General features: G+C 57.7%; 3 protein-coding genes across 3 annotated transcripts; all 3 read right to left on the bottom strand.

The window, feature by feature from the left end:
• Positions 1-2,730: 2,730 nt before the first annotated feature.
• On the bottom strand, positions 2,731-3,522 carry LOC114490423 (keratin-associated protein 4-12-like). Its single transcript, XM_028504373.1, has 2 exons — positions 3,469-3,522; positions 2,731-3,420 (listed from the first exon to the last, which is right to left on the bottom strand). The coding sequence occupies exons 1-2, from the start codon at positions 3,520-3,522 to the stop codon at positions 2,731-2,733; spliced, it is 744 nt and encodes a 247-aa protein (XP_028360174.1).
• A 3,802-nt stretch (positions 3,523-7,324) lies between these two features.
• On the bottom strand, positions 7,325-7,900 carry LOC114490427 (keratin-associated protein 12-1-like). Its single transcript, XM_028504376.2, has one exon. The coding sequence runs from the start codon at positions 7,898-7,900 to the stop codon at positions 7,583-7,585; it is 318 nt and encodes a 105-aa protein (XP_028360177.1). The 3' UTR covers positions 7,325-7,582.
• Positions 7,901-10,945: 3,045 nt separating this feature from the next.
• Positions 10,946-11,754, bottom strand: LOC114490425 (keratin-associated protein 10-7-like). The gene has a single exon (XM_028504374.2). The coding sequence runs from the start codon at positions 11,710-11,712 to the stop codon at positions 11,008-11,010; it is 705 nt and encodes a 234-aa protein (XP_028360175.1). The 5' UTR covers positions 11,713-11,754; the 3' UTR covers positions 10,946-11,007.
• Between the last annotated feature and the right edge of the window lie 2,986 nt (positions 11,755-14,740).

The following is a 14,740-nucleotide window of genomic DNA, read 5'->3' as shown; positions in this document are numbered from 1 at the left end:
CTCAGGGGGCTCCAGGGGCGACCTTCCCGCCTCTTCCAGCGTCTGTGGCTCCGGCCCTGGCCCTCAGCTGCAACCCTGGCCCTGCAGGCTCGCCTCTGCATCCGGAGCGCCCGCCTCTGTGGCGAGGGGTCGTGTCCGCCTCTGTGAGACAGCAGAGTCTCGGCCTCCCCTCGAGGGGCACGCGGGAGGCCCCGCAGGGCCCACCTGGCTGCCCCACGCCCATCTTCCGTGCAGAGGTTGCTCATTTGATCCGCCCGGCATTCAGGCCGCAGGGCCTTCCCTCCTGCTCGGGTTTGGGTTTGGGACGAGGCGGCCTTTGGGGGCATCTTCTGGCTCCCCGCGGCATTCCTGGCAAACACGCCGGGTTTTACCTGCCCCGTCCGGTCTCTCCCCTTCGCCGCTCACCCCTCCCGCTCACTGCCTGACTTGGTGTGCGGGGCCTGGGCTGGTCACCAGGGGCCCCGTCTCCTCTTCGACATGATGGGGGTTGGGAGTCCCAGTGCACCCAGGCCACTGTGGGATCTAAACACCTTCAGCCCACACAGCCACCGGTCTCACCATGGTTCCATTGGCCCCACGGCAGCGTCGTGCTCAGCAAGGCGACATGGATGTCTGCCGAGCCCGGGAGAGCTGCCAGGCGTGGAGCCAGAAGGTCACCCACTGCTGCTTCGGTGCCGTGGGTCTGCCCCGAGCACGTGCCGCGGGGCCAGAGGCCTCACTCAGGCCCAGTGGCCAGCTCGCGCTGTCCAGCTCTCTGCTAAGACTCAAAATACTGATCTCCTGGGTTTCTAGAGCATTCCGATGAAATGGGAGACGGCCCTACAGGCTGCTGCTTGCGAGATGGCTTTGGGTAGAAGGAGCACTCCTGGCCTCCTGTTCTGTTGGCTTCTTCTGCTCACACCTAACCTCCACCCCGGCGCCCACACTCAGAGCTCCGGGCCAGGGCGGGACTGCAAGGATGGGCAGACGGTCCTGCCCCACTGAGTGCAGCCGATGCCCCCAGGGCCGCCCACCTCTGTAGGCGGCACCCCTTCTGCCCAGGCTGCGGCCGTGACGATGCCGGACCCCAGATGGCAGGTTCTTCCAAACCCATCGCATTCCACCACACCTTTCTCCTGGACGGCATCGTCCATGGGACAAAAGGCACTGTTTCTTCCCAAAATGCGTTCTGTAGAAGCATGGGCACGTGCCGCTGGGAGCTCTCGGGACAGTGGCCTCCACTAGGAAGGTCTTGCCCCATGAACTTGTCTTGGGCTCTCTGGGGCCGGGACGCAAAGTCCTGTCTGAGGCTGCTCAGTGTCACTTAGCAAGAACAGAAATGGTGATGATCGGCAGGCACAGACCCCAAAGACCTACTGGAAGTACCACAGGCTCAGTGGCAGGACCAGGGTGTGTGAGCAGGGGTGGGGCGGTGGGGGCCGAGTCCAGGGTGCTGGGCAGGGGTTCCCCCCTGGGGGGATAGGTGGGCTGGGAGAGGCAAGTTTGGAGGAAGGTCCTGTTGGGAGGTGTAAGTGGCCTGAGTCCAGGAGAAACCCTGGGGACGTATCAGGAGAGAGGGTCAAGGTCCCCACACCATAGCGAAGTGGAGGGCGACAGGCCCAGGAAAGTCGGAGAAGGAAGGGGCAGGAGAGTCGCGTCCTGCAGTTGAGGGCCAGGCTCTGCGGGGACGGGGCCCGGGAGGAGAGGTGGGAGTGAGGCTGATCTCGGCTGCAGTCGGTCAGGGTCCGCAGTGTGGCGGGGTGGGGGGGTAGAGGAGAGGGTATCACGGTGGAGGGGTGAGTAGGTGAGAAATGGGGCCCCCCAGAGCTGCGAGGCAGCTCTGCTCCGGAGGGGTACAGGCAGAGCCGAGGGGGAGGACAGCAGGGTTTTATTTGTCATTGTTACATGAGAGAAGACTTTGGGGACATGTGTGATCCCAGTGGGTGGAATGCTCCAGAGAGAGGAGGGTCTAGGAGCCAGAGGAGGCAGGTGGGCCAGGCGGGCTTGAGTGGCCAAGTTCAGGTGCTTGCCCGACTGTAACCCTCTGGGCGTGGGCAGAGGGGCTGCCGCATCTGCCCGTCCTCTCTGCTTGGGAGAGACACGGAACCCCATGTCCTGCCAGGCCCCTTCTGCAGGGGGCTTTCCCCCAAGGGGCCGTCTCAGGGCGATGCCCAGGGCTGCGTGGTAACTGCGCCTGGGACTGGCCACAGCCAAGTCCCTGACGATCCGCCACCAGATGGGCTCCTGGGCAGGGGGCTGCCTACACCAGACCCCCCACTCCTGGGACTAGCCCATATCCTGTGGGATGGGAGCTAGGTGCCAGCTCAGCACGGGCAGGGTCCCTGAGAAAGGGCCAGCGTAGCTGGGGTCAGGCAGGGCTGTGAGGGCACGGGACCCCACCTCTGTGAGGACTGGCTGGCAGTTCAACTAGAAATGGCCAAAAGAGAACCAAGTGCCATTGAGGTTAAATGCAGGTGAGTTTATTAGGTTTTCCAAGCGGCCTCTGAAGAGGTGAGACCACTGAGACTTGCATTGTGGACACGGTCCCCAAGCTGGCCACGGGGACACCAGGAGGAGTGAGCCAGTGGGCATGGGCAGGGTCACCCTGAGTTTGACAGGACTTCCTCCCCAGCTGAGAGGAGGAGGGGCTGTCAATGCACCTCAGGAGTTCCGAAGAGACAGATCCTAAGGGCAGCTGCAAAGCCAGCAGTGCCCCATTGTGCCTGGCTGGCCCTGGGGGGACATGCCTGGTCAGCAGCAGGTCTTCTGGGCTGAGGCAGGGATGCAACAGGCCGGGCGGGAGCACACAGGGCGGCAGATGAGGGACACGCAGGAGGCCGGGCGGCAGCAGCTGGGCTGGCAGCAGGAGGAGGTGGGGGCACAGCAGGAGGAGCAGGCGGGTCTGCACACAGGGCGGCAGATAACGGACATGCAGGAAGAAGGTCTACAGCAAGATGAGGGGCAGGGGGTGGGCTGGCAGCAGGAGGGGGCTGAGCAGGGGGCAGCCCCAGAACAGACGGGCACACAGCACACAGGCTTGCAGCAGACGGGTGTGCAACAGACAGGTGTGCAGCAGACGGGCTTGCAGCAGACGGGCACACAGCAGGAGGGCTGGCAGCAGCTGGGCACACAGCAGGAGGGCTGGCAGCAGCTGGGCACACAGCAGGAGGGCTGGCAGCAGCTGGGGACACAGCAGGAGGGCTGGCAGCAGCTGGGGACACAGCAGGAGGGCTGACAGCAGCTGGGGACACAGCAGGAGGGCTGGCAGCAGCTGGGGACACAGCAGGAGGGCTGACAGCAGCTGGGCACACAGCAGGAGGGCTGGCAGCAGCTGGGGACACAGCAGGAGGGCTGGCAGCAGCTGGGGACACAGCAGGTGGATGGACAGCAGCTGGAGGTGCAGCAGGAGGGCTGGCAGCAGCTCTCTGGACAGTCGTCCACCTGCCGGGAAAAGTCAGTGCAAGAGTCACTGGAACCAGGCAGGCAGACGCGGTTGCCATAGCTCAGGTCGCTGGAGCAGACGGACAGGGTGGAGGCGGCCATGGTGGGCGGTGGGGCTAGAGGATGGCGTGAGTGTGTGTGTGTTTGAGAGAGTGGGTGTGAGATTGTGTGAGCTGCTTGGGGTGACTGGGCTTATATACAGTCAGGGGTGCGTGTGTTGTCCCATCACGAGGGCACAAAAGAGTCTGTTTCCTTGTTTTTCTTGGAGCGGGTCCCTGAGGACACTGTGCACCCATAACAGACAGCTCAGCTGGTTAAACCCCTGAGAGGTCGGAGCCCAGGGCCTATGGAGCGGGGATGCGGAGGACGCATCCACAGCTGGGGCCGGACCTGGGCTTGGACCTAGGAGGTCCGGTAATTCCAACAGCCCCGCTCTGGGCACCTTTCTGGGGCTTCTTACTATTACCTCTCCTATTTCTCAATGCTCGGTTGAATCATAAGCATATTTTGTTTTTTCTCTCCTCTTTATTTTGGGGTGTAATTCTTTCTGGAATCCATAAACCAGGGAATACTTTGGAGCCATGTTTATTTTCATTACATTAGCAAACACTTAAATAATAGCTCTTGCTACGCCAGCAGCTATTCTGGGCAACTTAATAAACGTGAGCTCTGCAACGCTCACAGCAGGCTTGCGAAGTAGGAGTTGTTGTTGTTCCCACTCTACAGATGGAGAGACTGAGGCACAGCTAAGAACTTGCACCAAAACCACGCTAGCAAGCAGGAGAGCCTGGGTCAGAACCTGGTGGGCCCGTGTTCTTAACCGGAGAGCCAAGAGACTCGGGAAGACACGAGAAACCTGGGCTCTGTGGGAGGGGCGGGGGGACAGGGTGACGCTGGATGGGAAACCGTGGTGGGAGGTTCACGTGGAAAGGCACCGTGGGTGCCCGGAGCCTGGGAGCGAGCTCTGAGAAAGGCGCTTGTTCCAGGGAACGCGAGACCATGAGTGTTCGTTTACCTGCAGGAGGGCAGGTGGACTGGGTGACATGGCGGTGAAGGGGAGCCACCGTCCAGAGCGGTGTCTAGGGGGCTGGCAGGTTTCTTTGGGGAGGTGAGTGGTTTTTAAAGTCAAGAACAAAGACGTGCTGCTAACTGTAATTGAAAAATAAAACTTTAGCCCTGGCTGGCATAGCTCAGTGGATTGAGCTCGGGCTGGGAACCAAAGTGTCGCAGGTTCGATTCCCAGCCAGGGTACATGCCTGGGTTGCAGGCCACGGCCCCCAGCAACTGCACATTGATGTTTCTCTCTCTCTCTCTCTCTCTCTATCTATCTCCCTCCCTTCCCTCTCTAAAAAATAAATAAATAAAATCTTAAAAATAATAAATAAAACTTTAAAAAAAGAGCAAAGACATTCTACATGCAGGGGTGTCCAACCTGCGACCCACGGGCCACATGCAGCCCAGATGGCTGTGGCTTCGGCCCAAGGCAAGATCATAGACGTACTTAAAACATGATGAATTTTTTTGTGATTACATGTTGCAATGTATTTAACGTGTGGCCCTAGACAGCTCCTCTTCCAGTGTGGCCAGAGGCGCCAAAAGGCTGGACACCCCTGCTACAGCCTGCTCTGCTGAGAGCTCTGTGGACCTCGGCTAGGAGGGGCTAAAGTAAGTAGAAGGGGGCTGCTTGGCGAGACCCAGGGGGCCAGAGGGAGGCCGCCGCTGCCCGGCAGTGGGAGAGGGGAGGGCTGACGGAGTGAGATGCTCTCTGCAATGCAGGCCCCGACTGGCAGGTTTGCCTATGGCAGGGTGTGCGTAGGCCCACCGTGGCTGGTTTCTGGCCATCAGCAGTCCAACAAGCAGCTCCCCGAAGTCTTGGCTGGGGCACAGCTGGCTGTCAGGGGCTGCAGGAGTGGGCACACTGGGCAGGGGTGGGCAGGGACTCGGAGAAGAAAGGGGTCTCTGATGATGAGGGTCCTGGCCACGCTGGGGGATTCTGAGCCAAGTTGGGGCACGGCACGTGAGAGGCCCCTGGTGCGTGGCCTTAGCTTATTAACACCCTTGGGCTTCATCTACGTGGCCGCGTGAATCGGCACTTCTGGTGTTTTCCTGGTTGTGTCGTACGCAGCCCACCGTTCGGACACGCTCACCGTGTTTGCCCACTCGCCCGGTCGTTCGCACCTCTGGGCTTCCGTGAACGAGGCTGCAGAGCAGATTGGAGCCCCCCGTCTAGTTCTACTGGGTCTGTTCTTCGGAGAGGAAGTTCTGGGTCATGCGGTCAGTCTGCGTTTAACTCTTTGAGGAACTGCCAAAAATGTCCCCACGGCGGCTGTGCCGTTTCATATTCCCCTGGAAACGTTTGAGGGTTTGGATTTCTCCATATCCTCAACAACACCTGTTAATTTCCTTCTTTAAAAAAAAAAAAATATAGCGATTGTAAGAGGCAGGAAATAGTGTCTCGCCGTGGCTGTGGTTCGCATTCCCTCCCTGGCTGATGGGGCGTTCCTGTCCATCCACCCGCTTCTCGGCCGTTCGCGGGTCTTCCTGGGAGGGACACCTGCTCGAGCCCTCGGCCACTTCCCAGTCCGGGTGTTTGTCCTCGTGCTGCTGCGTGGTGGGAGCTCTTCCTGCGTTCTGGGTGCTAGACTCTTATTGCACGTACGACGCGCAAATATCTTCTCCCATTCTCTATATTGTCCTTTCGCTTTTTTGGATCGTGTCCTTTGAGTCACACAAGAGTAACATTGTGGTGAAGTCCAATTTATTTACTTTTTCCTTTGCTCTCCTTGCTTTTGGTGCCAACTCTAAGAATCCATGGTCAAGCCGAAGGTTATGAAGCATTATTTCCTCTGTGTTTTCTCCTAAGACTTGTTTGGTGTATCTCTTATGTTCTAGTTGCTGATCCATGTTGAGTTCCTTTTTGTATGCGGGGTGAGACAGGGGGTCCAGCTGCATTCCCTTTGCCCGGGAAACCTGGTTTTCTCAGTGTCTTTTGTTGAAGAGATGATTTTTTTACCCCAATAAATGGTTTTGAAACCCTTGTCAAAATCAATGGACCATAAGCACATAGGTTTATTTCTGGTATCTCAATTCTGTTCCATTAGTCCGATAAAAAATACATATTTTTGACCTAGCTGAAATTTTTCTTGGACAGAAGTAAAGACTTAAATATGTACCTGTGCCACGAGCATAATTTTTTAGGCCACGAACTGACATTTCCTCATACATTTAGAAATCTTTTGCCAGCACCTCGTTCAGGGCAGGAACTTCGGGGGAGGGGACAGTGTTCTCGCTCTGCCCTGAGTCTCCAGTTGCCCTTTGGTGCCCTGCCCACGGAGGGAACCTCCACACGGGCCTGTCTGTCCCCACTGGAGACTGGTGCTCTGTGTGCTCTGTGTGCAGGGACGCTGGTCGGGCTGGGTCGGGGGCGGGGGGCTCGCTGTCACCCTGGCCCAGTGCCGACCGCCTGGAGAGCCCTGCTCACCTGGGACTCGGAGGGCGAGGTTTCCTCGGCCGTCCTGCTGCTCTCTCCCCTCCCCCCCAGGACGGCCAGACCCCGCTTTGCACATGTCGGGGTTCGTGTGAGAGTCTCCCGCCCGCCCTGTTGCGGTGACCCTGCAGGGCACCGTGGGACCCGGGGTCCAGCATGTTTTCTGTCCTCCACTCAGCTGCAGGGAGGTTTTCCCTCTGCCCTTCCCCACCTACATTGTTTTCAGTGGCAGATGTGGGGACAGCGCCTTCCCTCACCCCTCCACCTGCCAAGGGCCCCCCACCTTCAGCTGAGCTTTCTGGGGAGAGCTCTTTGAGAAGGGGCTGCTGTGCTTAGGCAGGTATCCACCTTCAGGGGAAGGATTTCAAACATATGTGAAGGCAAAACAGAGGGACGAGCTGCACTGAGAAGGCACATTTTATTAGCCTGCCACGGGGTGAGGTTTCCCGTTGGAGACGGAGGAGGAGCCTGAGCACCAGGGCTTCCCTGGGGGGTGCACGGGGTCGCACGGGACCCAGGTCACCCTGCCGCACTCTCGTGCCGGAGTTCAGGGTGCCTGTTGAACATGCTTTTCATCTCCCACCTGCACAACTGGAGGTCTGCCAGGACTCAGGGTGGGAGAGGTGCAGGTGTGGTCCCATCTGCACCGGGAGCAGCCGGGTAGGAGACTCGGGGTCAGCAGCAGGATGGGGTGCCACAGGAGATGGGCCTGCAGACCAGGGTGGGGCAGGAGGGCTGGATGCACCCAGAGGACTGGCAGGAGGTCACACACATGACGGGCCTGCAGCTCACAGGCAGGCACACGGGGGGTTGGCAGGAGGGGGCCGTGCACACGATGGGTGTGCAGCTCACGGGCACGCAGCAGGTGGTCTGGCAGCTCACCGGCACGCACACAGCTGGCTGGCAGCCCACGGGCAGGCACACGGGGGACTGGCAGGAGCTGGGCGAGCAGCAGCCAGCCCGGCAGCCTGTGGAACAGCTGGTGTGGCACATGCTGTCGTGGGGCTGGCTGGTGTAGTGTGGGGGACGGTGATGACCTCAGGCTCCTTCTCTGGTGGCCTTTATACCCGGGCTGTGGCTGTCCCGGCCCGCCTGTTGGTGCCCCATGGATGTTTGCAGGTGTTGCCCCAGCACCCTGTTTCCTGGGACGCACCATCCTGTGTTGGGCTCCCCGTGAGTACGCTTGGCTTGGAGGCCCGGGTCCCCTTCTGTAAACAGGGTGATCTGGTTTGGTGACGTGGCCGGGCGTGGTTTCCCCAGGCCATTGTCATGCACAGGTTCCCCCAGCTCAGCGCTGAGTGCTGTGTCCTAGTCACGTTTGTCTTGTGCCATCAGGGAAGACTTGAGGCAATAACGTAGTCTGAACTTTTATTTGGCGCGGGAAACACTAAAGCAGGAGTCTGCAAACTGAGGTCTGCGGCGTGAGTCTGGCCCGCTGCCGGTTTGTTAATAAAAGTTCCACTGACCGCAGCCCCGTCCGTGTCTCTGCAGCCGTCTAGGGCGGCCTTCGCACAAGCCTGCCGAGCACTCACAGGAGAGACCGTGGGACAGCAAAGCCTGAAATGCTTACTGTCTGCCCTTTACAGAATGGGTGCCCAGAATCCACACAGAAGTTGACTTGTTTATGCAACAAAAGGGCGCACACCGTGTGCTCATGGTGGAGACCTGCTGGCCTCATGAGCCTGCCGGGGTGACGAATAAATGAGTGACTGGAGAAATGAATGCCTGCATCATTCCAGGGACGGCTGAGTCCCAGACAGAGAGTTGGGGAATGCTGGGGGGTGGCTGGGGGTGGTGTGCAGGGTCAGGGCCCATGTCCCAGGCAGAGGCTCTGTGGGGTGGGAGACCCCTGCTGCAGAAACAAGCACAATCCAGAGCGGGGGGTGGGGGGCAACCCCACAGTCTGGGGTGCTGGGGCACAGGCACAGGGGGACAGATTCAGGCCTCGCCACCAGAGCTGGTAGAAGAGGAAAGAGTCGGTGAACTTGACACACCTGTAGACATGATCCAATCTGAAGAAGGGGGGAAAAGAACTAAGGAAAGTGAAAAGGACCCCTGAGACATCAAAAAACAAGTACTTTTAACTCGTCTGATGCCAGCTGGCCAGGCTGAGGGACCTGCCCCCGGGGCCCCCTGCTGGGCCTGGTTCATTCCATCCTGGCAGGTGCCCTCGTCCAGGGCCTAACAAATATCAGCGTACGATGCTCACCCTGTGAGACCGTGGCAATGTCTCCCCTTCAGAGTCTCTCCCCAAATGGCTCCTCTGGAGGTGGTTTCCCTAGAATTCTGGCAAGTTCCTTCTACAGAGAGGGCCCCAGTGGCCGTGGCTGTGGCCAGGACTGACTGCTCAAAGGCCACCTCTGAGGTGACAGGCATGCTCCTAGGGCCCAGCCACGTGGGAGAATTCCAGGGCCTCCTCTGTCCCACGCCGTCCCTTGAACTTACGAGGTCAGTTCTTAGCCTGCTGCAGGTGGGGCTGAGGGCAAACTGCCAGCTTCCTGACCTGACCCCTTTCAGGTAAAAAGTCTCCTGCTCCTACTCTAACTAAAGTCAGAACTGCACACACCATTGAAAAGCACGGCTCCTCCTCCTCCCAGTTGGTGGGAGAGGGCTTGGGGGACAGCTCCTGTGGTCCCCCAGAAATGTCAGTGTCCTCATCCCAGAGCCTGTGAATATGTTCCTGAAGGCAAAGCGACTTTGAAGATGGGAGTCGGTTAAGGATTTTGTGGTGGCAGATGACCCTGTGTCAACCAGGGGCCTGATGTTATCACAGCGACTTATGAGGGACACAAGGGGGACTGGGCTACAGGAGAGAAGGCTCCGGAAAGACGGGAGCAGGACACTAGGCTCCCGGCTTGGAGCGTGCGAACTCGGAATGAGGCAGGGACCTCCGGAAGCTGAAAGGGACAAGGAACAGATTCTGTCCAGGAGCCTCTAGAAGGGCCCGGCCCTGCCCAGGCCTTGACCTCAGCCCACAGAGCCCCACGCCGGGTTCTGGCCCCCACAGCTGTGAGGCAGTGAATTTGTGTTCGTGGGCGCGTGTTCTGGCCACAGGACAGAGCTTCCAATGTCCACTCTGCCTCCACGATGCTGCTGACTGCAAGGTGACTGTCAGACAGGAGAGGCACAGGGGAGAGGAGGTGGTGCCCACACCAGGCTACAGCTGCCCCACCCACCCTGCTGTGCAGGCTTGGAGCCCCGCCTTCCTCTGTGAGCTCCTCCCCCTGAGCTCTTCGCCCCATGCCCAGGGGGCGGGGCCCCATTCTGTTCTGTGGTGCTTGGCAGCAGGATTCCTTCTGCCCAGATCCGTCCTGCTTGGACTGAGTCCACCTTGTCCTTGTCCCCAAGGGTCACCTGGACAGTGGTGGCTCTCAGGCAGCGTTGCCCTTAGTCCTCTGACCCATGGAGCATCCAGCATAGTTTCTGGTTCTGTTGGTCCTCCCTGCAGGCAACATTGTCACACACACCCTGACCCACAGAACCTTTTCTGTTCCCCAAAGCACCCTTAACCTGAACAAGCAGGGGAACAGGTGTGAACAGGAGCCCACATCCACTCAGGGTTCCTGCCTCCAGCACCCACACCCGCCTCCTGGGCCCAGCCTGGGAGGACTGCCCACTGCAGGGAGGGTGGCTGCTGGGGTCGGGAAGGGAAATGAGCAGGCAGATGGCATCACTCCCAGATCTGTCACCCAGCTGCTCTGAACTTGGATTTGAGAACATGGCCCTATTGTCTAGCTTCTGCCACAGGAGCACACAGGTTTGGGGTGGCTGAGGGGCTCAAGAGAGGAAGAGAAAGCAAACACATATTTCCTGGCACAAGCATTTTATTGACTATACCAATTGGCCTTTGTCACATGGAGAGCAAGCAATTGGTCCTGCAGAGGAGGGTCCTGGGATCCCGCACGCCACCCTCTGGCGAGGGATTTGTGGTCATCTTTTGTCAAAAAGGGACAGGCAGCATGTTCAGACGTGCATTAGGCAGCAATGGTGTGTCCACTGATGGGAGAGGGGAGGTCCAGGCACTGGCTGAGGGGCCCCAGGGGCACATGGGAGGGGAGACTGTGCTCAGGAGTGAGGACAGCAGCTTGAGATCAAGCTGGTCAGCAGCAAGATGTCTGGGCCACTGGGGCAGGGACACAGCATGCAGGTCTGCACACGGGGCGGCAGATGAGGGACACGCAGGAGGCTGGGCGGCAGCAGCTGGGCTGGCAGCAGGAGGAGACGGGCACGCAGCAGGCGGGTCTGCAGACAGGGCGGCAGATGACGGACATGCAGGAGGAGGGTCTGCAGCAGGGGGTGGGCTGGCAGCATGAGGGTGTTGGGCAGGGGGCAGCCCCAGAGCAGACAGGCACAGAGCACACGGGCTTGCAGCAGACGGGCGTGCAGCAGACGGGCACACAGCAGGAGGGCTGGCAGGGGGAGGAGGTACAGCAGGAGGGCTGGCAGCTAGACTGCTGGCAGCACAAGGGTGTACAGGAGCTGGTGCAGGCTGATTGGCAGGGGCTGGGCCCACAGGTCACAGGGGTGCAGAGGAGGGTCTGGGTGGGGATCAGGGTACAGCAGCTGGGGACACAGCAGGAGGACTGGCAGCAGCTGGGGGTGCAGCAGGAGGGCTGGCAGCAGCTGGGGACACAGCAGGTGGACTGGCAGCAGCTGGGGACACAGCAGGTGGGCTGGCAGCAGCTCTCTAGACAGTCGTCCACCTGCCGGGAAAAGTCAGTGCAAGAGTCACTGGAACCAGGCAGGCAGACTCGGTTGCCATAGCTCAGGTCACTGGAGCAGACGGACAGGGTGGAGGCGGCCATGGTGGGGCGGTGGGGCTGGAGGTGAGCTGGGAGGAGTGTGTGAGTGTGTGTGTGTGTGAGTGTGTGAGGTACCTGGGCTGTTGGCTTTTATACCCTCCCTGGCTTGTGTTGTTCCACCACGCAGCTCCCCACGCCCTTTCTTCCTCATTGGGGCTGAGCGCCTGTTGCAGAAGAGCCCTCATTAGTGCCCGAGTATTTCCTGCCATCAGTTTCCAGTCATTCAGCTTGTGAGTGTGTTGCAAGATGAGCTTCCCATCTGTCCTTGTTTGGCTCCAGAAAACTTACGGAAAATATCTGAGGCAAGTTTTTGCTGAGTTGATGTTCAGCTGTGACTACTCTCCAGTAATGAGTTCTGGTTCCGTCTCTCCTGTGTTTGTCGTGGTTTAACATTCTTTATGCAAGTGAGCATTTTAAAACATAAGTATACAATGAAACTCATTCATATTATAACTACATCTGCACACAGGATTGGGTCGTAGGAAGCTCCCGTTCCAATCACCCACCCCTGCGAGGAGTTTCAGCGTCCCAGGAATGGCTCCTTCTTTTTCCTCTTGGCGTCCCCCCATAACACACTCAGACACCTCCTTTGTCAGACTGCAAGCGATACTCTGGGTTTTCCCATTTCCATTTTGTCGTGGGAAAAGATCGAAGGCTTTTTCACATGTGTTGGTGGGTTTTATGTTTGTTTGAAGATTCCTTGTGTATCTGCAGACGCATTGAGTTACCGCCACACTCATTATGATAGTTTGGCTGGGTATAGAATTCAGGTTTGTTTGTTTGTTTGTTTAAAGATTTTATTTATTTATTTTTAGAGAGGAAAAGGGAGGGAGAAAGAGAGAGAGAAAAACATCAATGTGCGGTTGCTGGGGGCCATGACCTGCAACCCAGGCATGTGCCCTGACTGGGAATTGAACCTGCGATGCTTTGGTTTGCAGCCCACACTCAATCCACCGAGCTACGCCATCCAGGACTGTTTGTTTTTTTTTAATCCTCACCTGAGGACATTTTTTCCAATTTTTTTTTTTTTAGAGTGGGAAAGGGTGGGGGGAGAGAGAGGGAGGGACATCGCTGTGAGAGAGAAACATCGGTTGGCTGCCTTCCCATGCGCACCCTGACTCGGGGCCAAACATGCCGCGCCCCGAGTGTGTGCCCTGACCGGAGATCGAACCTGGGAGCTTTGGGTCTGTGGGAGGAGGCTCCAACCAACTGAGCCACACCGGCCAGGGCGAGAATTCAGGTTCTAAGGAATAGCTTCCTCAAAATATCAAAGACGCATTTGCATTTCCTCATGGGGTCCGGTGTCCCCGACGAGAGCGAAGCTGTCACTTGTTATTTATAGTTTGTTTGTTTACTTATTTATTTACTGAAGTCTGCGAGAGCATCTGCCCCTCTCCCCACCTCATTCTGCGACGTCCTGCTGTGGCCCCCAGACACAGTGCGTTGCTCTGTGTCCTGTGGTGAGAACTCCTCGCGCCTCTCCTTGGGGAGGCCCCCCCAGGCCCTACGAGTACGTTTGCACCATTCCCACCTTTATGCCGCTTAAACGGGGGTCCGCTTCCCTGTGCCCTGCCGCGGGGGCTCCGTTAGGCGTCTGATCTCCTGGGCTTGCCTTCCCGTCTCTCCCTTTTTCTCTCCTTTTCCTTGTGAAGGAAAATGTTTATTGTTTGCCTTCTTCTCCAGGAGATTCTTCCTGACTCCGTCTTTCAGACCACAGTTCAGTCTTCCATTTCTTGTCTAGTATTAAGCCTTTACATCAACTTTCCCCTAATTTTTAAAAATCTTTTAAAAAAATGTTTCCGTTCAAGTCAACATCCATCACCACCTTCGTTTCAGGTGTGCGGCCCCGTGATCCAACACTATAACTCACTGAGTGGGCGTCCTGATAAATCTTGTTCCCCTAACTTTTCTTTTTCTTTTTTTTTAAAGATTTTATTTATTTATTTTTAGAGAGGGAAGGGAGGGAGAAAGAGAGAGAGAAAAACATCAATGTGCGATTGCTGGGGGCTGTGGCCTGCAACCCAGGCATGTGCCCTGACTGGGAATCGAACCTGCGACACTTTGGTTCGCAGCCCGAGCTCAATCCACTGACCTACACCAGCCAGTAACTTTTCTTTTTCAAACATTGTTTGATTTTTTATTTTTTCTGTAGCAGCTGGATTTTGTCCTGTGATGTGAGTGAGATACACTCCCCGTAACTCTGATGATGCCAGTGAGCATTGGTGCAAGCTTCCCAGCATTTCCTAAGCGGTCTGTGTGTTTCACTGCACGTCAGATGAGGCTGCTCCTTGGTGTCAGGCATCCGGTTTTCGGTGTAAAAGACTGAGCGATTTTATTCTCATGCATTGGGGCCCTGTTCCAATTTGCACTAATCTGGTTCCCTCTGCTTCTCTTTTTTACAAATTTATAGGGAGTCCTGGTGAGCCCTCTTCTTGTCCCGTTTTGGTCTGGTCTTCCTCATGCCTTTTGAAATGTCCTTCTGGTGGGTCCTGAGGGGCCGTGTGAGAACCTTGGGCCTTCCCCACTTCCCAGAGTGGAAGGAGCTCCTGTTGCTTTCAGGAAATGATGCAAACATGGATGATAACCGCAGGGCTACGTGGCATCACAGGGCTTTACTCTTAGACGTGCTCCGTCTCAGCCCGAGCACTTTCCAAAGGCAACCAACGTGCGGTGACCCACTTTTATAGACACAAGAATGCTGCCAGAAGGAAAGTGTCTTGTGAAAGTGGGAAACCTGGGAGCCCAGGGTCTGATGTTTTTCTCTTGGGCATAAGGGGCTCTGCTTCGTCCCCCGCTCTGCCTCCTCGCTCCCGCCCTGGGCAGCCTTGGGCTCTGTGGGTGGGAATTGGGAGGGAATGTGGGCTTGAGGCTGGGGGATTTGGGAAGCCTGACGTCCGCTTCTGGGACGAGTATAATGGTTTCCCCTCCTGTCCCCCAACCTGTCCCGGGGTCCAGCTCAATGGCATGGGTGTTAGGACTCTCCACATCTCCTGGGGGTCATCTGTGACCCATGCCCTTTCGTGTAGCTCCC

Source organism: Phyllostomus discolor, chromosome 2, assembly GCF_004126475.2.
Source record: "Phyllostomus discolor isolate MPI-MPIP mPhyDis1 chromosome 2, mPhyDis1.pri.v3, whole genome shotgun sequence".
In the NCBI taxonomy this organism is placed as follows: domain Eukaryota; kingdom Metazoa; phylum Chordata; class Mammalia; order Chiroptera; family Phyllostomidae; genus Phyllostomus; species Phyllostomus discolor.
This window is presented reverse-complemented; position numbering and strand designations above follow the sequence as displayed.